This window comes from Ornithorhynchus anatinus, chromosome 1 (genome assembly GCF_004115215.2).
Source record: "Ornithorhynchus anatinus isolate Pmale09 chromosome 1, mOrnAna1.pri.v4, whole genome shotgun sequence".
NCBI lineage: Eukaryota > Metazoa > Chordata > Mammalia > Monotremata > Ornithorhynchidae > Ornithorhynchus > Ornithorhynchus anatinus.
Window position 1 is genome coordinate 65,311,998 of NC_041728.1, and position 23,676 is coordinate 65,335,673.

Here is a 23,676-nt window from a genome sequence, read left to right on the forward strand (position 1 = left end):
TACTGAGGCACAGAGAAGTGAAATGACTTGCCCAAGGTCATCCATGCAGCAGGCAAGTGGCAGAGCTGGGGTTAGAACTCATGATCTTCTGATTCCCAGGCCCGTGCTGTATCCACTAGGTAGTCCCAAAGGCTGACCCGCTCTATCCCAGCAACCCCGGGCCGTCGGATCAGTCCCTGAATTTCCCAGGTTTGGTCACAAACCCCTGAGGGTCTGACGATTTGGGGGTTCAGTGGTTTTTATGCTTTAGAAGAAAATTCATGACCGCTGAAATGGTGTTTCTACATTTATTTCCCATCCTGATAACCGCAAGCCGAGGTTACATTCCACGCTCTAGCTGGTCCGTGACATGAAGGAGTGAGGCGGGTGACATGTTTACCCAGTGTGCATTTGATGAAGCCCGGAGAGAAATGCAAAGACCAAGAACCACTGCATCCCATTTTCTGCGAAGCTCCAGGGAGGTGGATTCGCATACTTTTCCACAGACGTCACTCCAGACGCCCCCTTGCCCACATCCCCTAGGGAACCTTTCTGTTGCCCTTCCATTTTCATTTCCATATTCTTGCTTTTAAGATCAATATGCTTCGCTCAGCATTCCGAACTCCCTAGACCTTGTCTTTGAAATGAGATATCTTGTCACTCGCCCCCAAAGCAAAAGCACTTACTAGCATGATTGTCTGGCAATAAAAATAAAGAAACTATCTTCTCACCAGAAAGCAACTTCAGGTGAAATTGGGATAGTTTACAACCCCTCCTAGTCTTCTCTTGGTTTCTGCCACAGCCCTTTCCAGAAAGAAGCTGTCATCTAAACTCTTAATGTAACATTTCTGAGAATGATGTGGGACAAAGTCCTTTTTCTGTTTTCTCCAGCTGACAGTTTGGAGGGGATCTTTATCCTGCCGTGTGTCCTAACCCATCTCTGCTGGGCACCAGGTCTTCAGGCCACCGGCCCAAATCTGCCTCCCTGTGAGAAAGCAGGTGCTTTCTTCAGCGCGGTTTCAGCGACCCTTTCTGTGAGTTTCGGAGACAGTCTCGAGGGAGTGTCGGGGGGAGGCTTCTCTTTGGTTTCCGCTTCAGATTTGGTTCTGTGTTGAATCATCTTAATGTGAACGAGGAGGAAACAGAGAGTGGTGTGAGTTTCCCCTTCTTCTCTCAGATCGGGTCTTTCTGTCTCCGTGGGGATTAATCTCACGTGTCCTCACTTGGACTCGGGTGGAGGAATGTTTTTACCATCTGTCTTTTTCTCTCCTTCCAGCAAGATCAACTCGGTTCTTGCTGACGACGTTACGATCGCCCCCAAGACTTGAACCTCACTGGGAGCCTCCGCCGAATCGCCCTCTCCCTTTTTCTCTTCTGGGGAGAGACTCTCCTGGGCATCAAAAAAAGTAGTAGCTGAATCGGTGTCCCCAGATTCTTCTGGTGACTTCTTCTCTCTGAAGTCGGCCCCGTCCTCGTCGGGGCTCTGACCCTTTTTGGACGGAGACGATGAAAAACCTAGCTTGGGAAATCGGAACCAGCTCGCTTTCTCTTGTTTCTTCGGTGACTCCACCTCAGCCGCGGCCTCTGTCGGAGTCGTTACTTGAACCTCGACACTGGGATCCGAGCCGCTTTCGTCGACCGAAGAGGAAAATCCAATGCTCGGAAGCCAGAACCGGAACAGGCCAGAGGGCTTTTTGCTTTCGGATTTCTCTTTGGGAGATTGGAGAGTTTTTTCTTCCTTTTCAAGAGGTGTGGTGGCTTGGCTGTCATCGGAGGGGAACTCGAGAATTTCTGCCGGTTCCCCATCTGAACCGCTGTCTAGGAGTTGGCGAGAAGACTCAACCTCAAATGTAAACGTTTTCAATTTGGGCAAGCTGACATCGGACGATATGATCTCGTAAGGTTCCCTGGTATCCAGGTGGAGGGATTCCTTGACCACGTCTGTCCTGGGAAGATCTGGTCTCAGACTCTCATCAGAAAGTTCTCCAGTTTCAGCGGCAGAACTCGTACAGCTGACCTCCATTTGCTCCGGGCCACTTGGCCCTGGGTGGGAGGGAGATTCGGGGATTTTCACCTTGAGCAACGAGAACCCATAAGAGGGAATCTGAACCTCTGTGGACGGAATCTCAGATTCTCGCACTATCTGGGTGGAACAAGTCTCTTGGCCCGTAAGGTCAACGTACTCTGAGGTTATGATGTTTTCGATGGTCACTTCTTGGCTCGTGACCCGGGCCCCCTGGATGTGCACTCGGACCTTGGAGATGGACGAGTCTGCCGCAGAGAGGTCCACCTCCATATGGCGGCCATCTGGGTCAGGAGAAGGCAGTGTGGGAATTGGGGTCTTCTGGATGCTTGCCCCCCAGACTTCTGGGGCTTCTTTGCAGAGGGCTATTTCAATGTCTGTCCCGGGGCCGCTTACCGGGTGTTCGGTAGAAACTGCTCCAGTGATGGGGGCACTGAAGGTAAACTTGGGCACCTTTAACTGGGGAATTTTAACGATTGCTGTAGGCCTCGGCTGCTGTCCGGCCATCTCGTCCCAAGAAATTTTTGTCAGTATTTCTGAAACTGAACCCAGAGACCCTCCAGCTTCTGAGACTTGGATTTTGGACTCGGAGAACCCTACCTCCACCCTCTTTGAAGCTTCTTTTGACCCTGGAAGAGACTCTTCCCATGGAGGAAGAGCCATCTTGCCTTCCTGAAGGCTAGAGGCCACCTCTGCTTCGGACCCCTTGCCCTCAGAGGTGGTGAGACCTAACCTGGCCACTTTGACTTTTGGCAAGACAAGTTTAGGGCCCTCTACAACCTCGACTTTTGTAGTTTGCCCTAGAACCCGAGTATCTGTCGTTGCAATCGTTGCTTCTCTTTCAGGGCAAGAAACCTCAGCTTCTGCTGCGGGCAGGCTGACGTCACCTTTAGTTCCCTTCCCAGAGGACCGGCCAAAGGCCGGCATGCTGAATCTGGGCATTTTGAACTTTCCATCTTTGGCCTCGGCTGCCTCGGCTCCCAGTTTGATCTCGCCCTCCACCTTGCCAGCCTCTACTGCCATGTCTGGTGCCTGGACGCCCACCTTGGCCTTGGGGAGGGTCACATCCACTCTGGGAGTGCTGACGTCCATCTTGGGGGCCTTGACATCTGCTTTGGCCATTTTGACGCTGGGAATTTGGATCTTCCATCCCGACGTCTCGGCGGACCCCTCGGGGGCGTCAGGAACTGAAACCTCAAGGCTCGGAGCATCCACGGAAGCCCCTCCCAAGTCTGCGCTGACCTTAGGCAGGGTGACATCCACGTCGGACTGAACGATGCTAATGGTGGCCTCCGGGCCCTTGCCTTTGGACAATGAGATGTCGGACTTTGGCTTCTGGAAACTGGGCAGCTGGATGTCTCCTGCTCTGGGATCCAGCTCCTTGGCAGTGACTTTCATGGAGGGGACTTTGATGGCACTGTCTGGGCCCTGGAGCTGGATGGAGCTTTGTGCTGGATGGGTCTCAGTTTCTGATGTACAGAGTTGTGATGTGGTGTCCAAAACCTTGCCCTCAATGTTAAGTTTCAGGACATCAGCATAGGTTTTGGGGTCTGGGTGGGGTTTATGCCCTCCTGCCTCTCCCAAAGGTAGGGATGCCGCTCCTGGTGCCGTTCCATAAAAATGCCCTCCAAGGACTGGCGTTTTGGTATCCGGAGAGCCAATGTCAGGTTCTTGAACTTCCGGAAGGTTCATTTGGCCTTTTAAACTTTCTCTTCCTGTTGTCGCAGCCAGATCTACTTCGATTTCACCCAGCGTGGTGGCTGGAGGAACATAGCCGGGGGCTTCAAGATCAAGTGAACGCCGCTTGTCCTTTGCGGAGGAGCGACCGAAGCTAGGCATCCTGAACCTGGGCATCCTGAACCAGCTCTCATGCCCCTCTGGCATGGTCCCTCCTGACTGTGGCTCCCCTGCTGTTTTCCCACCCGGGGTCCCCACCTCAGGCCCTCGAGGGTCTGCTCCCTCTGTGTCTACAGGGGGGACACCAACGTCCCCCTGTGGAGACACGAGTTTGGACGTCACCTCTGTCAGTGGTTTCTGGGATGTGTCGCCCGAGACATCCACAGCTACACTGGGATAGGCCACGGAAATGTCCAGTGTTGGCATTTCAGGGGAAATCACTCTAGGATCTCCTGCCACCTTTGCCGAGGAGATGGTCCCTTGGGATTTGGGGCACTTGAAGCCCGTGTCCAGCTCTTGGCCTTCAGGATAGGACAGACCAAGTTTCATCTTCTGGGAGAAACCAGGCAAGGTGATCTTTTTGTCCAATTGTTCCGCTTTCAACTCTGACCCTTCCGCCTCAAGGCCAGCCGCTGGGGCTGCAGGGTGTCTGGCGGGTATTTCTTGACTCTTCAGCAGAGTGGAGCCTTCTGCCTTGGGCAGCAGTGGTTGGTCAGTAGCAGTTTTGGGCTGACTGACATGGCCATCTCCTGCTGCTAGGGGTGGGTCGCGCTTTGGAGGAATGATACCAGCTGTGGACTGGTCGATGTCCAGGTCTGCTTGGGGAGCTGGGAGAGATCCCAAACTGATTCCTGCTCCTTCTACCTTGCCCCAAGTGAGGCCACCATCACTTCCGGGGAGGTCCAGAGCCTCCGCCTCAGCTCCAGATTGGGCAGTGTCGACCTCTCCTCTCTGCAGGCCGGATCCAGCTTTATGAACCTTCATTTTGGGGAGGCTGATCTTGGGCATGATGAAATGTGGCTTTTTGAGTTTTCCCTTCTGGACATCTCTCTCTGGAGACCCTTCAGGACTCATTTCCAGTTTGGGCCGGAAGATCTCTCCCTCTTCCGGGACCCCTTCTGAATCCAGAGACGGGTCCAGCCCTGCTTCCTCCAGGCTGGGTTGGGGGTCGGGGGTTGGATCGGCCTCTTTTTTGGGGGACCAGCTGAAAGAAGGCAACTTGAACTTGGGCATCTTGAAAGGGCTGCCCTTCCCTTCCTGAATGTGGTCTTCAGGTTTGTCTCCTTCCGGTTTTGCAGTTTGGAGGGCCGCCTCAGTTCTGGGAGTTTCTATGTCCGGGAAGTCTGCCTCTCCTTGGGACATGCCAAACTGGCCTTCAGACCCCTCTGCTTCTGGAACAGAAACTCCAAATCGTGGTCTGTGGAATCGAGGAAACTTTACCTTCCCATCCAGCAACTCCACTTCTTCAGTGTCCGAGCTGGGGGAGGTCAGTGAGCCTTCTGCCCTGGTTGCCTTCATCTGAAGGGAGCCTTCTCCCGTGGGAGTACCTGATGGTGACTTCAGGGAAAACCCAGAAGGAACGTCTGATTCAGGGGCAGTCACCTGGTATCTAGTGAGGGTGATGGCCTCTTTGATTTCCGGGCCTCCCGCGTGGGAGCCACTGATATCAAGCTTAGTGAAAGTCAATCCTGGGAAACCCACTCTAGGTAATGGAACGCTTCTCCCTTCTGCAGAACCGGGAGGAAGATTCCCGTCTCCATCCCGGCTGGAGACCTGTTCTGGGACAGCTGCTCCCTTGATGTCAGATTCTACATTTGGAAGAGCTGTCACACCCTCTTCTCCTGAAACACCAGAGTGGGCTTTCGTGCTCTTGCCTTTGGAGAGTGAGACTCTGGGCATTTTGAAATGGGGCAATTTCATTTTGCCTTTCTCGCCACCTTTGCCAGGTGAAAGAGTCACCTCCAAGTCAGAGTCTGGATCCTGGTCATCCGTTCCAGAGAGGCTGAGGTCTGTGTCCACCCGGGCCAGTGGGGCCAATGCAACAGGCTCTTTAGAACCAGCCTCGACATCAGGCAGATCGACAACGGGCTTGCTGGTGGACCAGCCAAATCCTGGCATGCTGAATTTGGGCATCTTGAATTTCCTATCTTTGCCATCGGTGTCCTTCTCTGCCGGTCTGGCGTCCACTTCATCCTTCACAACTTCGATACCAAGATCAGCTTTGGGGAGGGAAACGTCAACATCCTGGGTGCAGATTTCAAACCGAGGCAACTGAGCACCCTCAGAGGGGCCCCTGACCATGACTGAGGCAGTCGCGTCAAGTTTGGGAGGATGGGAAAGATCTGGGATTGGGACATCCTTGGGCAGGGAACCGCTAAGGTCAGTTCCTACCGTTAGTCCCAGGGCCTCGGGAATGTCAACGGTAGGCTCCGACACCTTGAGGTCAGTGGATGGTCCTGTGACATCAATTTGGGAAGGTGGAAGTGAGACATCTGCCTCAACCTTGGAGAGAGTTGAATCCACATGATCACCTCGGTCACGGCTTGTAGACAACCCAAATGAAGGCATTTTTAGCTTGGGCATTTTGAATTTACTGTCTTTGACCTGAGTATCTTTGACACCCAGTTTGAGCTCTCCCTCCACCTTGGTGGGCTTGACCAACGCTCCTGGGCCCTGGACATCGGCCTCTATGCTAGGAAGGCTCACATCTACACTGGGGGTGCTGACATCCTTCCTGGGAGCCTTGACATCTGCTTTGGGCATTTTGATGTGGGGCATTTGGATCTTCCATCCTGATGTTACAGCAGAAGCCTCGGGGACATCTGGCCCCGTGACCTCGAGGCTTGGGGTATCCACGGAGACCCCTCCCATGGCAACGCTGACCTTGGGTAGAGAGACATCCTCATCAGGCTGGGTGGTGCTGATGGTGGCTTCCGGGCCCTTGCCTTTGGGCAATGAGATGCCGAACTTTGGCTTCTGGAAGCCAGACGTAATTTTTTCGAGTCCTTCTGCAGTGATGTCCGGCCTCTCCAGGGTGACCTCTGCCAAAGGAGCCTTGAAATCGACATCTGGGCCCTTGAAATGGACAGAGCCTTCCACCGAGGGCTTCTTGATGTCCACCTGCGACAGGCGGAGGTCTGTCCCTCCGGCCACATCCACAGGAGATGAGGAGATGTCGGACTTGGGGAGACTGAGATCCACACTACCCTCAGGAGCCTTGATTTGGCCCTTCGAAAAGCTAATGCTGGGCATCTTGACATCTGGTACCTGACCTTTGATCCCTATTGTGCTTGTCTTGCCTTTGAATTCTCTGGCAATGCCCTCTTGGTCTGGCAGCTTGACGTCCAGTTCTCCTCCTGTGACCTCCATGTGACCAGAGGGAAGGGAAACATCCACGTGTCCCGATGGCAGAGTGACTTGAGCCTGAGGACTCTTGAACTTGGGCATCTTGACACTTGGCATCTTGAGTTCAGGCCCCTCGAGTTTGATCTTCTCCCCAGCTTTCCCCCCGGATGTTGTCACGTCCACGTCGAGCCTGGGGGTTGTAATGTCCACTCCGGTCACACTGACTTCTGCATCCCCTCTGGGGGTTGGGAGGGTCACCTGGGAGCCCTTGAGGCTGGTGTCCACTTCCCCCACTGGACCTGAGTCTTTGCTGGAGGACCAGCCAAAGCCTGGCATGCTGAATCTGGGCATTTTAAACTTGCCATCTTTGGCCTCGGCTCCCTTGGCACCCAGTTTGATCTCACCCTCCACCTTTCCGGCCTCGATCGTCACGTCTGGTCCCTGGAGGTGTGCTTCAACGCTGGGGGCGGTCACATCCACACTGGGGGTGCTGACGTCCATCTTGGGGACCTTGACATCTGCTTTGGGCATTTTGACACTGGGACTTTGGATCTTCCATCCTGATGTCTTGACAGAGGCCTCAGGGGCCTTGGGTTCCGGGAGCTCGAGGCTTGGGGCATCCACAGACTTCCCTCCCATGACCATGCTGACCTTAGGCAGGGAGACATCCAGGTCTTTCTGGATGACACTGGTGGGGACCTCTGGGCCCTTGCCCTTGGATAAGGAGGTGCCAAACTTTGGTTTCTGGAAGCTGGGCATTGTAATCTTCTTATCGAGGCCTTCTGCTCTGCTGTCCTGACCCTCCAGAGTGACCTTTGCCAAAGGTGCCTTGAGGTCGATGTCTGGGGCCTTGACCCGAACAGAGCCTTCCACTAAGGGCTGTTTGACGTCCACCTGTGGCGGGCTGAGGTCTGTCCCTCCGGCCTCGTCCACTTGAGGCAAGGAGATGTCCACGGCAGGGATGTTAACTTCAGTCACAGGGAGGCTGGGGTCCATGCCTCCCTTGGGAGATTTAACTTCACCTTTGGAATGGCTGATGCTGGGCATCTTGACCTTTGGCATATGCCCTTTGATTCCTAGGGTGCCCATCTTGCCTTTGAGTTCTCCAGCAATGCCCTCAGTGCCTGGTAGCTTGATGCTCAGGTCTCTGCCTGTGACCTCAGTGTCACTGGAGGGAAGAGAAATACCCACTTCTCCTGATGGCAGAGTCACTTGGGCCTGGGGACTCTTGACTTCGGGCATCTTGACACCTGACATCTTGACTTCAGGCCCCTCAAGTTTAATTTTTTCCCCAGATTTCCCCACCGCTGTTTTCACATCCACATCGAGCTTGGGGGCTGGAATGTCCACACTGGTCAAGTTGACTTCCAAGTCTACTCTAGGGGTTGGCAGGGTCACCTGGGGGCCTTTTATGGTGGTGTCCACTTCCCCCACTGGGGCCGAGTCTTTGCTGGAGGACCAGCCAAAGGCCGGCATGCTGAATCTGGGCATTTTAAACCTACTGTCTTTGGCTTTGGCTTCCTCAGCTCCTAGTTTGATCTCATCCTCCACCTTGCCAACTTCGAAGGTTGTGCCTGGTCCCTGGACATCCATCTCGACTTTGGGGAGGGTCGCATCTACTCCGGGGATGGTGACGTCCATCCTGGGGGCCTTGACATCTGCTTTGGGCATTTTGATGCTGTGCATTTGAATTTTCTGTCCCGATGCCTCTGGGGTTTCCGGAACTGAAACTTCAAGGCTCGGGGTGTCCACAGAGACCCCACCCACAGACACTTTGACCTCTGAAAGTGAGATGTCCAGATCGGGCTGGGCAACACCGATGGCAATCTCAGGATCCTTGCCTTTGGATAACGAGACGCCGAACTTTGGCTTCTGGAATCTGGGCATTGTGATCTTCATATCAAGTCCTTCCATTTTGATATCTGGCCCCTCCAGGGTGACCTCTTTTGAAGAAGCCTTGAGATCAACATCTGGGCCCTTGACCTCGACAGAGCCTTCCACCGAAGACTTCTTGACATCCACCTGAGGCAGCCTGAGATCTGTCCCTCCGGTCACATCCATGTGCGGTGTGGAGACGTCCACAGCGGGGAGGTTGACCTCGGCCTTGGGGAGAACGAGATCTATGCCTCCCTCTGGAACTTTAACTTTGCCTTTGGAAAAGCTAATGCTGGGCATCTTGACCTTTGGCATGTGACCTGTGATCCCTGTTGTGCCTTTTTTGCCTTTGAGTTCTCCAGCAACACTCTCTGTGTCTGGCAGCTTGACATCCAGGTCTCCGCCTTTGACCTCGATGTCACTGGAGGGAAGGGAAACATCCACTTGTCCCGATGGCAGAGTGACTTGGGCCTGGGGACTCTTGACCTTGGGCATCTTGACACTTGGCATCTTGATCTCAGGCCCCTCAAGTTTGATTTTCTCCCCCAGTTTTCCAGTGGAAGTTGTCACATCCATGTCAAGGGTGAGACCTGTAACATCCACTTTGGGCAGGCTGCCTTCAGTTTCAACAGTGGGGGTTGGGAGGGTCACCTGGAGGCCCTTGAGGCTGGCATCCACATCCCCTACCGGGCTTGATTCTTTGCTGGAGGACCAGCCAAAACCTGGCATGCTGAATTTGGGCATTTTGAATTTGCTCTCTTTAGCCTCAGCTCCCTTGGCTCCCAGTTTGATCTCTCCCTCTGTCTTGCCAGGTACAGCTGTCGTGCTCAATTCTTGAATATCCACGTCGACCCTGGGGCAGGTAACATCCACACCGGGGGTGCTGATGTCCACCCTGGGGTCCTTAACATCTCCTTTGGGCATTTTGACGGTGGGCATTTGGATCTTCCATTCTGACGCCTTGATGGATGCCTCAGGGGCTTCAGGTGCCGAGACCTCAACGCTAGGGGCTTCCACAGAGACTCCTCCCATGGCCACGCTGACCTTGGGCAGGGAGCCATCCAGGTCGGGCTGGACAATGCTGATGGTGGCCTCTGGACTCTTGCTCTTGGGCAATGAGATGCCAAACTTTGGTTTCTGGAAGTCGGGCATTTTGATTTTCTTACCGAGTCCTTCCACTCTGACATCTGGCCCCTCCAGGGTGGCCTCCACTGAAGGACCCTTGAGGACAACATCTGTATCCTTGAATTGGACAGAACCTTCAACCGAGGGCAGCTTGACATCCACCTGAGGCAGGCTGAGATCTGCTTCTCCATCCATGGCCACGTGGGGTGCAGGGATGTCCACAGTGGGGTCACTGACCGAGGTCTTGGGGAGGCTGAGGTCCACACTGCCCTCAGGAGCTTTGATTTGGCCCTTTGAAAAGCTAATGCTTGGCATCTTGACCTTTGGCATGTGACCTTTGATCCCTATCATGCCTGTCTTGCTTTTGAGTTCTCCAGCAACGCTCTCTGGGTCAGGCAGCTTGACATCCAGGTCTCCGCCTTTGACCTCGATGTCACTGGAGGAGGGAAGAGAAACGTCCACTTGTCCCGATGGCAGAGTGACTTGGGCCTGGGGACTCTTGACCTTGGGAATCTTGAGACTTGGAGACATAACTTCAGGCCCCTCGAGTTTGATTTTTTCACCTGCTTTACCCGTGGTCACTGTCACATCCACATCGAGCCCAGGAGTTGTCATGTCCACTCCGGGTGAGCTGACTTTCACATCCACACTGGGGGTTGGGAGGGTCACCTGGGTACCCTTGAGATCGGCATCAACTCCCCCTTCTACACCTGAGTCCCTGGGGGTGGACCGGCCAAAGGCAGGCATGCTGAATTTGGGCATTTTAAACTTGCTGTCTTTAGCCTCAGCTCCCTTGGCTCCCAGTTTAATCTCACCCTCCACCTTGCTGACCTCGACCTCTGCACCTAGCCCCTGGACGTCCACTTCGACTGTGGGAAGGCTCACACCCACGCTAGGGGAGCTGGCGTCTATCTTAGGGCCCATGACATCTGCTTTGGGCATTTTAATGCTGGGCATTTGGATCTTCCATCCTGATGTCTCAGTTGATGCTTCAGGGGCTTTGGGCACCGAAAGTTCAAGGCTTGGGGCATCCACGGAGACGCCTCCCATGGCCACGCTGACCTCGGTCAAAGGGATGTCCTGGTCAGTCTGGGGAACGATGATGGAAGCCTCGGGGCTCTTGCCTTGGGGCATTGAGATCCCGAACTTCGGCTTCTGAAAGCTGGGCATTTTAATCTTCCTACCTAGGCCTTGCCCTCCACCTTCTGGCCCTTCCAGGGTGGCATCCGTTGAAGGGGTCTTGAGGTCAACGTGTGGGCCCTTGACCTGGACAGAACCTTCCACCAAAGGCTGCTTGATGTCCACCTGTGCCAGGCTGAGATCTGCTCCTCTGAGATCTGTCACATCCAACTGGGGTGTGGGGATGTCCACAGTGGGGATGCTGACCTCGGCCTTGGGGAGGCTGAGGTCCACGCTGCCCTCAGAAGCTTTGATTTGGTCCTTTGAAAAGCTAATGCTGGGCATCTTGACCTTTGGCATGTGACCTTTGATCCCTATCATGCCTGTCTTGTCTTTGAGTTCTCCTTCAATGCCCTCTGGGTCCGGTAGCTTGATGTCCAGGTCATCGCCTTTGACTTTGATGTCACTGGAGGGAAGAGAAACATCCACTGATCCCGATGGCAGAGTAATCTGGGCTTGGGGACTCTTGACCTCGGGAATCTTGACAGTCGGCAGCTTAACTTCAGGCCCCTCGAGTGTGACTTTCTCTCCTGTTTTCCCCACAGAGGCTGTCATGTCCACGTTGAGGCTGCGGGCTGTCATGTCCACTTCAGGCTGGCTGAGTACCACATCCACAGGGGGTATCGGAATGGTCACCTGGGGTCCCTTGAGACTGCTGTCCACTTCCTCCACTGACCCCGAGTCCTTGCTGGAGGACCAGCCAAAGGCTGGCATGCTGAATTTGGGCATTTTGAACTTGCCATCTTTGTCCTTGGCTCCCTCGGCTCCCAGTTTGATCTCTCCCTCCATCTTGCCAGTCTCGACTGCCGCACCCGGAGTCTGGATGTCCACTTCAACCTTGGGGAGGGTCACGTCCACTCTGGGGATGCTGACATCCACCTTGGAAGCCTTTACATCTGTTTTGGGCATTTTGACACTGGGCATTTGGATCTTCCGTCCGGACATCTCAGGTGACACCTCAGGGGCTTCTGGCATTGAGATCTCGAGGCCTGGGGTATCCACAGAGACCCCTCCCACAGCCGCACTGACCTTGGGCAATGAGACATCCTTGTCACCCTTGGTGATGCTAATGGTGGTCTCAGGGCCTTTGTCCTTCGACAATGACATGCCAAACTTAGGTTTCTGGAAACTAGGCATTTTGATCTTCTTATCGAAACCTTTCACTCTGACATCCGGCCCCTCCAGAGTGACCTCTGATGGTGGAGCATCCGGGCTCTTGCCCTGGACAGAGCCTGCCTCTGCCGGCAGCTTGATATCCACCTGTGGAAGGCTGAAATCTGACCCTCCGGCAACATCAATGTTGGGTGTGGCGATGTCCACAGTAGGGACGCTGACCTCAGCCTTGGGGAGACTGAGGTCAACACTACCTTCAGGAACTTTTTTGTCACCCTTGGAAAAGCTAATGCTGGGCATCTTGACCTTTGGCATGTGACCTTGGATCCCTTTTGTGACTGTCCTACCTTTAAGGTCTCCTCCTACAAACTCTGTGTCTGGCAGCTTGACGCCCATGTCTCCACCTTTGACCTCGATATCACCGGAGGGAAGAGAAACGTCCACTTGACCCAGTGGTAAAGTGGACTGGGCCTTGGGACTCTTAACCTTGGGAGTCTTGACAGATGGAATCTTAACTTCAGGTCCCTCGAGTTTTCCTTTTTCCCCCATCTTTCCCACGGAAGCTGTTACAGTCATGTCGAGACTGGGGCCAGTCAGCTCTGCTCCGTGGTGACTTATGTCCATTTCCATACTTGTGGCTGGGAGGGTCACTTGGGGGCCCTGGAGGCTGAGATCCACTCCAGATTCTGGACCTGAGTCTCTGCTGGTAGACAAACCAAAGCTGGGCATGCTGAATTTGGGCATTTTGAACTTGCCGTCTTTGACCTCGGCCCCCTCCGCTCTCAGTTTGGTCTTGCCTTCCAGTTTCCCAGCCTCGACCAGGTTGCCTGATCCCTGGACATCCGCCTTAACCTTGGGAAGGGTAACATCTATGCTGGAGGGTGTGATGTCCGGGGCCTCGACATCAGGTGTGGGCATTTTGACACTGGGCATTGGAATCTTCCTTCCAGAAATCTCAGTGGATGCCTCAGGGACTTGGGGCACTGAGACCTCGAGAATCGGGGTACCCACAGAGACTTCTCCTATAGAGGCACTGACCTCGGGCAGAGAGATGGGCCTATCCGGCGGGTCGACGCTGATGGTGGCATCGGGGTCCTTGCCTTTAGGCAAAGAGATGCCAAACTTGGGTTTCTGAAATCTGGGAATTGTGATCTTCTTATGGAGGCCTTCCACTCTGATGTCTGGACCCTCCAGGGTGACCTCCGCTAAAGGTGCCTTGAGATCGGCATCTGGGCCCTTGACCTCGACAGAACCTTCCAACGAGGGCTGCTTGATGTCCACCTGTGGCAGGCTGCGGTCTGCCCCTCCGGTCACGTCGATGTGGGGCATGGAGACGTCCACGGTGGGGACACTGGCTTCGACCATAGAGAGACTCGGGTCCATGCCTCCCTTGGGAGATTTAACTTCACCTTTAGAATAGCTGATCCTGGGCATCATTACCTCTGGCATATGCCCTTTGATTCCTATGGTTTCCGTCTTCCCTTTGAGTTCTCCGGCAATTTCCTCTGGGTCTGGCAGCTTGACTCCCAGATCTCCACCTGTGACTTTGATGTCACTGGATGGAAGTGAAATGTCCGCCTCTCCTGATGGCAGAGTGACTTGGGTCTGGGGACTCTTGACTTTGGGAATCTTGACGCTTGGCATTTTGACTTTGGGCCCCTCAAGTTTCATTTTCTCTCCTGCTTTTCCAACAGACGCTGTCATGTCCACATCAAGGCTGGGGGCCGTCAATTCCGTTCCCGGGAGGCTGAGAGCCACATCCACAGAGGTTGCAGGGAGGGCCACCTGGGAGTCCTTAAGGCTGGCTTCCACTTCTCCCACTGGGCCTGAGTCTTTGCTGGAGGACCAGCCGAAGGCCGGCATGCTGAATTTGGGCAATTTGAATTGGCCATCTTTGGCCTCGGCTCCCTTAGCTCCCAGTTTGATCTCTCCCTCCACCTTGCCAACTTCGACCATGGCGCCCGGTCCCTGGATGTCCACCTCGACCTTGGGGAGGGTTACGTCCACAATGGGGATACTGATGTCTACCTTGGGGTCTTTGGTGTCTACTTTGGGCATTTTGACACTGGGCATTTCTATCTTCCTTCCTGATATCTTTGTGGATGCCTCAGGAGTTTCTGGCACCGAGACTTTGAGGCTAGGAGCGTCCACAGAGATCCCTCCCATGGCCGCACTGACTTTGGGCAGAGAGATGTCCATGTCAGGCTGGGCGATGCTGATGGAGGTCTCGGGGCCTTTACCTTTGGACGGTGAGAAGCCGAACTTCGGTTTCTGGAAGCCAGGCATTTTGATCTTCTTGCCAAGATCTTCCACTCCAACATCCGGCTCCTCTAGGGTGACCTCTGATGGAGGAAACTTGAGGTCAATGTCTGGGCCCTTGGCCTGGAGAGAGCCCTCCACTGTGGGCAGTTTGACATCCACCTGTGGAAGGCTGAGGTCCGTCCCTACAGCCAAGTCAACGTTGGAGGTGGAGATGTCTACGGCCGGGATGCTGACCTCAGTCTTGGGGAGACTGAGGTCGACGCTGCCCTCAGGCGCTTTGACATCTCCCTTGGAAAAACTTATGCTGGGCATCTTGACCTTTGGCATGTGACCTTTGATCCCTATGAAACCTGTCTTGCCTTGGAGATCGCCCCCAGCGACCTCCGTGTCTGGCAGCTTGATGCCAACGTCTTCACCTTTGACTTTGATGTCACTGGAGGGAAGAGAAATGTCCACTTGTCCTGATGGCAGAGTGACTTGGGCCTGGGGACTCTTGACCTTGGGAATTTTGACACTTGGCATTTGGACTTCCGGGCCCTCGAGTTTTCCTATCTCACTTACTTTTCCCACAGATGCTGTCATGCCCACATCGAGGCTGGGGGTTGTCATATCCACTCCTGGGAGGCTGATATCTGTATCCACATGAGCTATCGGAATGGTCACCTGGGGATCCTTGAGGCTGGCATCCACTTGCCCCACCGGGCCTGAGTCTTTCCTGGAGGACCATCCAAAAGCCGGCATACTGAATTTGGGCACTTTGAACTTGACGTCTTTGGTCTCGGCTCCCTTGGCTCCCAGTGTGAACTCACCCTCCACCTTGCCAACTGGGACTGCCATGCCTGGTCCCTGGATGTCCACCTCGACCTCGGAGATGGCCGTGTCCATTCTGGAGGTGCTGATGTCCAGCTCAGGGGCTTTGGCATCTACTTTAGGCATTTGGATCTTCCATTCCGACATCTTGGTGGTCCCCTCGGGGGCTTTGGGAACCGACACCTTGAGGCTCGGGGCATCCACGGAGACCCCTTCCATGGCGGCGCTGACCTCAGGCAGGACAACATCAACATCGGGCTGAGTGACACTGATGGAGGCCTCAGGGCCCTTGACCTTTGGCACTGAAATGCCAAACTTTGGTTTCTGAAAGCTAGGCATTTTAATCTTCTTACCTAGGCCTTCCACTTCACTGCCTGGCCCCTCCAAATTGACCTCTGCAGAAGACACCTTGAGGTCGACATCTGGGATCTTGACCTGGACAGAACCTTCCATCGAGGGCTGCTTAATGTCCACCTGGGGCAGGCTGAGGTCTGCCCCACCGGCCACTTCTACGTGGGGTGTGGGGATGTCCACAGTGGGGATGCTGACTTCGGTCTTAAGGAGACCAAGGTCCACACTACTTTTGGGAGCTTGAACATCTCCCTTGGGAAAGCCAAAGCTAGGCATCTTGACCTTTGGCATATGACCTGTGATTCCTAATGCGGCTGCCTTGCCTTTGAGTTCTCCTACAGCACTCTTTGTGTCTGGCAGTTTGACGTGCAGGTCACCCCCTTTGACCTCAATGTCACTGGGGGCAAGAGAAACATCCACTTGCCCCGATGGCAGAGTGACTTGGGCCTGGGGACTCTTGACCTTGGGAATCTTGACAGTTGGCATCTTGACATCAGGGCCCTCAAGTTTGATTTTCTCCCCTGGTTTTCCCACGGAGGCTTCCACGTCCACTTGGAGGCTGGGACCCGTCACCTCCACTCCGGGCAGGCTGACCTCTGCACCCACGCTGGAAGTCGGGAGGGTCACCTGGGGACCCTTGAGGCTTGCATCCACTTTCCCCGCTGGACCGGTTTCTCTGCTAGAGGACCAGCCGAAGGCAGGCATGCTGAATCTGGGCATTTTGAACTTGCCGTCTTTGGCCTCAACTCCTTCGGCTCCCAGTTTGATCTCGCCCTCCACCTTGCCAGCCTCAACTACCCCTCTGGGTCCCTCGATGTCTGCCTTGACTTTGGGGAGAGTCACATCCATGCCAGAGGTGCTGATGTCCAGCTTTGGGGCCTTGATATCAGCTTGGGGCATTTTGACGCTGGGCACTTGAATCTTCAATCCTGATGTCTCGACGGAAGCCTGAGGGACTTCAGGTCCTGAGACCTTGAGGCTTGGGGCGGCCACAGAGACCCCTCCCGTGGCCGCACTGACCTTGGGACCTAGGGAGATGTCTACATCAGGCTGAGCAATGCTGATGGAGGCCTCGGTGCCCTTGCCTTTGTACAGTGGGATGCCGAATTTTGGTTTCTGGAAACCTGGCATTTTTATCTTCTTATCGAGGCCTTCCACCCTGATGTCTGTCCCCTCCATGGTCACCTCCCCTGAAGGAGCCTTGAGGTCAACATCTGGGGTCTTGACCTGGACAGAGACTTCCATTGAGGGTTGTTTCACATCCACCTTGGGCAGGCTGATGTCGCCATGGGGCATGGGGATGTCTGCAGTGGAGACGCTGAGCTCAGGCTTGGGGAGACTGAGGTCCACACTGCCCTTGGGAGCTTTGACTTCTCCCTTAGAAAAGCTAATGGTGGGCGTCTTGACCTTTGGCATATGACCTTTGATCCCCATCATGCTTGTCTTGCCTTCGAGTTCACCGGCAAGACTCTCGGGGTGTGGCAGCTTCACTCCTAGGTCTCCCCCTTTGACCTCCATCTCACCAGTTGGAACCGATATGTCCGCTTGTCCCGATGGCAGAGTGACTTGGGCCTGGGGGCTCCTGACCTTGGGCATCTTGAGTTCAGGCCCCTCCAGTTTGATTTTCTCCCCAGCTATTCCCACGGATGTTGTCACATCGAGGCTGGGGGCCGTCGCCTCTACTCTGGGCAGGCTGAGTTCTGCGTCCCCATGAAGTGTTGGAATGGTCACTTGGAGGCCCTTGGTGGTGTCCATTACCCCCGCTGGGGTTGCGTCTTTGCTGGAAGACCAGCCAAAGGCTGGCATGCTGAATCTGGGCATTTTAAATCTGCCGTCTTTGGCTTCGGCCCCCTTGGCATCCAGTTTGATATCACCCTCCATCTTGCCAGTCTTGACTGCCACATCTGGTCCCTGGATGTCGACCTCGGCCTTGGGCAGGGTAACATCCACATTGGGTGTCTTGACATCTGCTTTGACGCTAGGCATTTGAATCTTCCATCCCGACGTCTCAGCAGACACCCCAGAGGCTTCGAGCCCCAAGCCCTTGATACTTGAAACATCTCCAGAGACCCCTCCCACATCTGCACTGATTTTGGGCAGGGAGACATCCAAGTCAGGCTGGACGATGCTGATGGTGACCTCAGGGTCCTTGCCTCTGGGCAAAGAGATGCCGAACTTCGGTTTCTGAAAGTGGGGTAGTGTCATCTTCTTATCAAGGCCTTCCACCCTGACATCCGGCCCTTCCAGGGTGACCTCCGCCGAAGGAACTGTGTGGTCGATGTCTGGACTCTTGATATCCACCGAAGGCTGTTTGATTTCCACCTGTGGTAGGCTGAGGTCTGTCCCTCCGGTCACGTCCACGTGGGGCTCAGGGATGTCAACGGTGGGGACACTGAAGTCCCCGCTGCCTTTGCGAGCTTTGGCTTCACCCCTCGAAAAGCTAATGTTGGGCATCTTGACCTTTGGCATGTGACCTCTGATCCCTATTGTGCCTTTCTTGCCTTTGAGGTCACCAGCAATACTCTCTGGCTCTGGCAACGTGACATCCAGGTCTCCGCCTTTGATCTTAATGTCACCAGAGGGAAGAGAAACATCCATCTGTCCAGATGGCAAAGTGACTTGGGCCTCGGGTCTCTTGACCTTGGGCATGCTGACACTTGGAATCTTGACTTCAGGACCCTCGAGTTTGCCTTTCTCCCCAACTTTACCCACGGATGGTGTCACATCCATGTCGAGGCTGGGGGCCGTCACGGATGCTCCAGGCAAGCTGAGTTTTGCATCCACACTCGGGGTTGGAATGGACACTTGGGGACCCTTGAAGGTGATGTCCACCTCCCCCACCGGGCCGGAGTCTTTGCTGGAGGACCGGCCGAAGGCCGGCATGCTGAATCTAGGCATTTTGAACTTGGTGTCTTTGGCCGCGGCTGCCTTGGCTCCCAATATGATCTCACCCTCCATCTTGCCGGCCTTGCCTGCTACGTCCGGTCCCTGGATGTCCACCTCGACCCTGGGGAGGGACACGTCCACACTGGGGGCACTGATGTCCATCTTGGGGGCCTTGATGTCAGCTTTGGGCATTTTGACACTGGGCATTTGGATTTTCCATCCCATCTCGCCGGACGCCTCAGGTGCTTTGAGATCCGGGAGCTCAAGGCTAGGGGCATCCACAGAGACCCCTTCCACGCCCACCCTGACCTTCGGCAAGGAAGCATCCAGGTCGGACGGTGTGATGCTGACATCAGCCTCAGGACCCTTTCCTTTGGGCATCGAGATGCCAAACTTTGGTTTCTGGAAGCCAGGCATCTTAATCTTATCGAGGCCTTCTGTTCTGACATCCGGTCCCTCGAGGGTGACCTCCGTCGAAGACGCCTTGAGGTCAATGTCTGGGGCCTTGAAATGCATAGAACCTTCTATCAAGGGCTGTTTGATGTCCACTTGTGGAAGGCTGAGGTCTGCCCCTCCAGCCACATCCACTTGGGGAGCAGGAATGTCCACAGTAGAGACACTAAGCTCTGACTTGGGGAGACTGAGGTCCACGCCTCCCTGGGGAGCTTTGAATTCCCCTTTGGGGAAGCTAATGCTGGGCATCTTGACCTTTGGCATATGACCTTTGATCCCTATCGTGCCCATCTTGCTTTTGAGTTCACCGTCAATGCCCTCTGGATCTGGCAGCTTCACCCCGAGGTCTCCCCCTTTGACCTCCACCTCACCAGCTGGAACCGAAATGTCCATTTGTCCAGATGGCAGAGTGACTTCAGCCTGTGGAGTCTTGATATTTGGAGACTTGACACTTGGCATCTTAATTTGAGGCCCTTTGAGTTTGCCTTTTTCCACCCTGCTTTCCACAGACACCGTCTCACTGACCTCTAGGCTGGGGGCTGTCACTGCCACTCTAGGCACGCCAAGGTCCGAGTCCACCTTAAAGGTTGGGAGGGTCACCTCGGCACTCTTAAGGCTGGAATCCACTTGTACTGCTGGGCCTGAGTCTTTGCTGGAAGACCAGCCGAAGGCTGGCATGCTAAATCTGGGCATTTTGAATTTGCTATCTTTGACTTCTGCTCCCTTGGTTCCCAGTTTGATCTCACCCTCCACCTTGCCAGCCTCAACCATCGCACCTGGTTCCTGAATGTCCACTTCAACCTTAGGAAGGGTCACATCCACGCCAGGCGTCTTAATGTCTGCTTTGGGCATTTTGACGCTAGGCATTTGGATCTTCCGCCCCGATACCTCGGCAGACACCTCAGGGGTTTCTGGCATCGAGACCTCAAGGCTTGCGGTGTCCACGGAGACCCCTCCCACGGCCGCCCTGACCTCAGGAAGGGAGACATCCACGTCTTTCTGGGTGACGCTGACGGCAACCTCGGGGCTTTTGCCTTTGGGCAATGACATACCAAACTTTGGCTTCTGGAAACCAGGCATTTTGAACTTCTTATCGAGGCCTTCCATTCTGATGTCCGGCCCCTCCAGGGTGACCTCTGCCGAAGGAGCCTTGAGGTCGACATCTAGGCCCTTGACCTGGACAGACCCTTCCACCGAGGGCTGCTTGACATCCATCTGTGGCAGGCTGAGATCTGCCCCTCCGGTCACTTCCATGTGGGGCATGGAGGTGTCCACAGTGGAGATACTGACCTCAGCTTTGGGGAGACTGAGATCCACTCCAGCCTCGGGAGCTTTGATTTCGCCCTTTGAAAACTTAATGCTGGGCATCTTGACCTTGGACGAGTACTCTTTTTCTTCTACTCCATCGATTTTGACTTTCACCTCCCCAAGCTTTCCTTTATCTCTAGTGACGCCCAGCTCTCTCCCTTCAATATCTACTTCTTTTGAGGGGATTGAACCATCTCCCTGGATTCCCCGCTTTTGCATGTCCCCTGGTCCCTTGCTTGGGGACCAAGCAAATGAAGGCATTTTGAATTTTGGCATTTTCATTTTGCTGTCTTTGGTCTCCATTCCCTTCTCTGCAACTTTCACTTCTCCCTCCTGAACTGAAGCTCCTTCTCCCTGTCCTTTTGCCTGCATCTTCACATCCACAGTGGGGCCTCTGAAGTCCATTCCTGGTGTTTTGACCTCAATTTCCAGTTCTGAGGACCCCTTGGTGCTGGGCTTTTGGATCTTCCAGCCGGCAACACCCTCTGGGATCGCCGCCTCTTTACTTTCAGGGGTTGACACCCCACTCAGGGCCACCCCTTCCACCATCCCTTTCTGCTGGTAGGTGTCCCATTGGGGTCTGGAGATTCTCTCTTCCACATCGGACACTTTTTCTTGGGAAAAGCCAAACTTCGGCATTTGCAATTTGGGGATTTTAACTTTTATTTCCGGCAGGTCGCCCGTCCCATCTGCCTCTTCTTTGGGGTCCTGAAGAGTTAGCTTAGCAATTCCAATTTCCAGGCCCTGAAGTGTCCACAATCCTTCCTCCAATTTGTCTTCTCCATGAATTTCTTGTCCGGTCCTATCTCTGGCCCCTTTCTCCTTTACAGTATCCGGAATCATCTGTGCATCCTCTCTTGCTCCTTTTGGCTTTTTTTTCCTGCTCCTCTCTAACACATCAGGCTCGTCCACCCTTGCCTCGCCAAGTGGGACAGGGAAGCCGGGTTGTGACCTCGCTGCGGACGCTCCCGGGGTTCTCCTCCCTGGATCTGGCACCCGGGTCATTTTCTCTGTTGGGAGCCGTCCCTGGGGCATTTCAATGTCAATGTCAGGGCTGGTCTTGATCCGCAGCTTTAACCCGTCGCCCACGTGGCCCAGCCCTCCTGGTACCTCATCGAGTTCAACTCCTAGTTTGGCATCGCTGCCTTCGTCTGGCTGAGGAGGAGCCCGCCCCCTTCCCTTCTGCCATTGTAGGTCCAGCTTTAGGTCTCGGGAGTCTCTGGACTGGAGCGTACTCTCCCCTGAAGTGGGCACGCTGGCCGTGAGGGCCCGGCTGTCTTCAGGATCTGACTTTCTGGGCATCCAGAATCCAATGTTCGGGAAGCGCAGCCTTCTCTGGCTCCCGGGTTTCCCCCTGCGGTGGGTCTCATCCTTCTGGAACTGGGATTCCGTGTCTGTGCTGGTGGGAGATACGTCTCTGCCGCTTGGCTCGTAGGCATCTGACGTGCTGTGGGACCTCCGGGGGCCCGAAGCCTTCTTGCTTTTCATTGACTGGAATTTTGGCCATGATAATCTCTCTTTCTTGGGCCTCTTGGCTCTCCCTTCCCTTTGGTGAACGAGTAATTTCTCTCTATCCTCTTCTTCAGCCGCCTTTTCCGTCAACCCCAGGATTTCTTCTCTCCTCTGGCCCGAGATTCTTCTTCCCTGCAATGACAAAGGTTTCCTCAGTGTTTCCTTGTTTTATTTTTACAGAAATGAAAATGCCATTGTCAGAGAGAGAGAGAGTGAGGGAAGGTGAGAAAGAGGGAGAAAGAGAGACAAACCTTCAACAGTCAAACACTCGTGTTCTCTCCCATCCTGCCCTGAGAAACAAAAAAATTGGATTCCTTTTGTGCATACAAGTGTCTATCGGGATGCAGGCTGGATTCACTGCCCCCATCTCTCTGTAGTGATGAGGCCTGGATGGGACGGACCTTCTGTCCCAACACGGGAAGGTTAGAAGTTTTTCTCACTACTTTCTGAGTGGGCAATCCCAAGGTAGGAACTGGGAGCCCACTGCCTCTTACTTGAGAAGAGACATTTATAAATATTTTCTCTGTCTGTCTGAGTTCCTGCCTCACTAGAATGTCAGTTCCCCAAGGGCAGGGTCCATAGACTGGGAACTTAATAATAATGTTGGGATTTGTTAAGCGCTTACTATGTGCAGAGCACTGTTCTAAGCGCTGGGGGAGATACAGGGTCATCAGGTTGTCCCACATGAGGCTCACAGTCTTCATCCCCATTTTACAGATGAGGTAACTGAGGCACAGAGAAGTGAAGTGACTTGCCCACAGTCACCCAGCTGACAAGTGGCAGATCAGGATTCGAACCCATGACCTCTGACCCCCAAGCCTGTGCTCTTTCCACTGAACCATGCTGCTTCTCCAACTTAATAGGAGAAAGGCCCAGAATCATCAACAGTACATGAAGATATGAAGGATTAACGCCAGGATTTTGTATGCCAAAGAGCAGTCTGGCTAAATGGGGGCATTTGTGTGTGGCTGAGTGCTATTTTCCTGGGAGCTGGTTGCTGAGCTGATGGCCATTTTGAGAGGCGCCTGCCTGACTTGATTTGGGGGGGGGTCACTAAGAGGTGACTGTTGTAATAAAAATCATAATAATAGTAATAATGATATTTGTTAAGCGCTTACTATGTGCCAGACACTGTACTAAGGTCCGGAGTGGATACAAGTAAATCGAGTTGGACACAGTCCCTGTCCCCTATGTCGGGATCATAGTCTCAATCCCCATTTTACAGATGAGGTAACTGAGGCACAGAGAAATGAAGTGACTTGCCCAAGATCACACAGCAGACAAGTGGCAGAGCCAAGGTGAGAACCCATGACCTTCTGACTCCCAAGCCTGTGCTCCGTCCACTATGTAAGGGATAGTGAAGGTTGCATCTTCCTAGCTATGAGGCTGACCAGGTGGTACATAAATCTTACTGAACCCCATCTGGGTCAGCCAAGTGTCAGGGACCATCATTATTCTCGGGGTCCTCCCCTGAGTGCTCAGCAGAGTTTAACAGAAGCAATACGCACACTGACTACCCTCTGGGAGCTTCCAGTCCACTAGACTGGAAGCCCCTTGTGGGCGGGCGTCATGTCTACCAAATCTATTTGAGGAAGCAGCATGACGTGTGGATAGAGCCCGGGCCTGGGAGTCAGAAGGTCATAATCCCTGCTCTGCTGTGTGGCCTTGGGCAAGACAATTCACTTCTCTGTGCCTCAGTTACTTCATCTGTAAAATTCATTCATTCAATCGTATTTATTGAGCACTTACTGTGTGCAGAACACTGTACTAAGCACTTG

The 23,676-nt window shown here is 54.2% G+C and overlaps 1 protein-coding gene across 1 annotated transcript in view; it reads right to left on the minus strand.

Moving 5' to 3' along the window:
- Positions 1-273: 273 nt before the first annotated feature.
- Positions 274-23,676, minus strand: part of AHNAK2 (AHNAK nucleoprotein 2) — a 55,319-nt gene continuing 31,916 nt past the window's right edge. Inside the window, exon 8 of the mRNA XM_039913790.1 lies at positions 274-22,030. Within this exon, the coding sequence (XP_039769724.1) occupies positions 1,199-22,030 (20,832 nt within the window). The 3' untranslated portion in view covers positions 274-1,198. The remainder of the gene's footprint in view (positions 22,031-23,676) is intronic.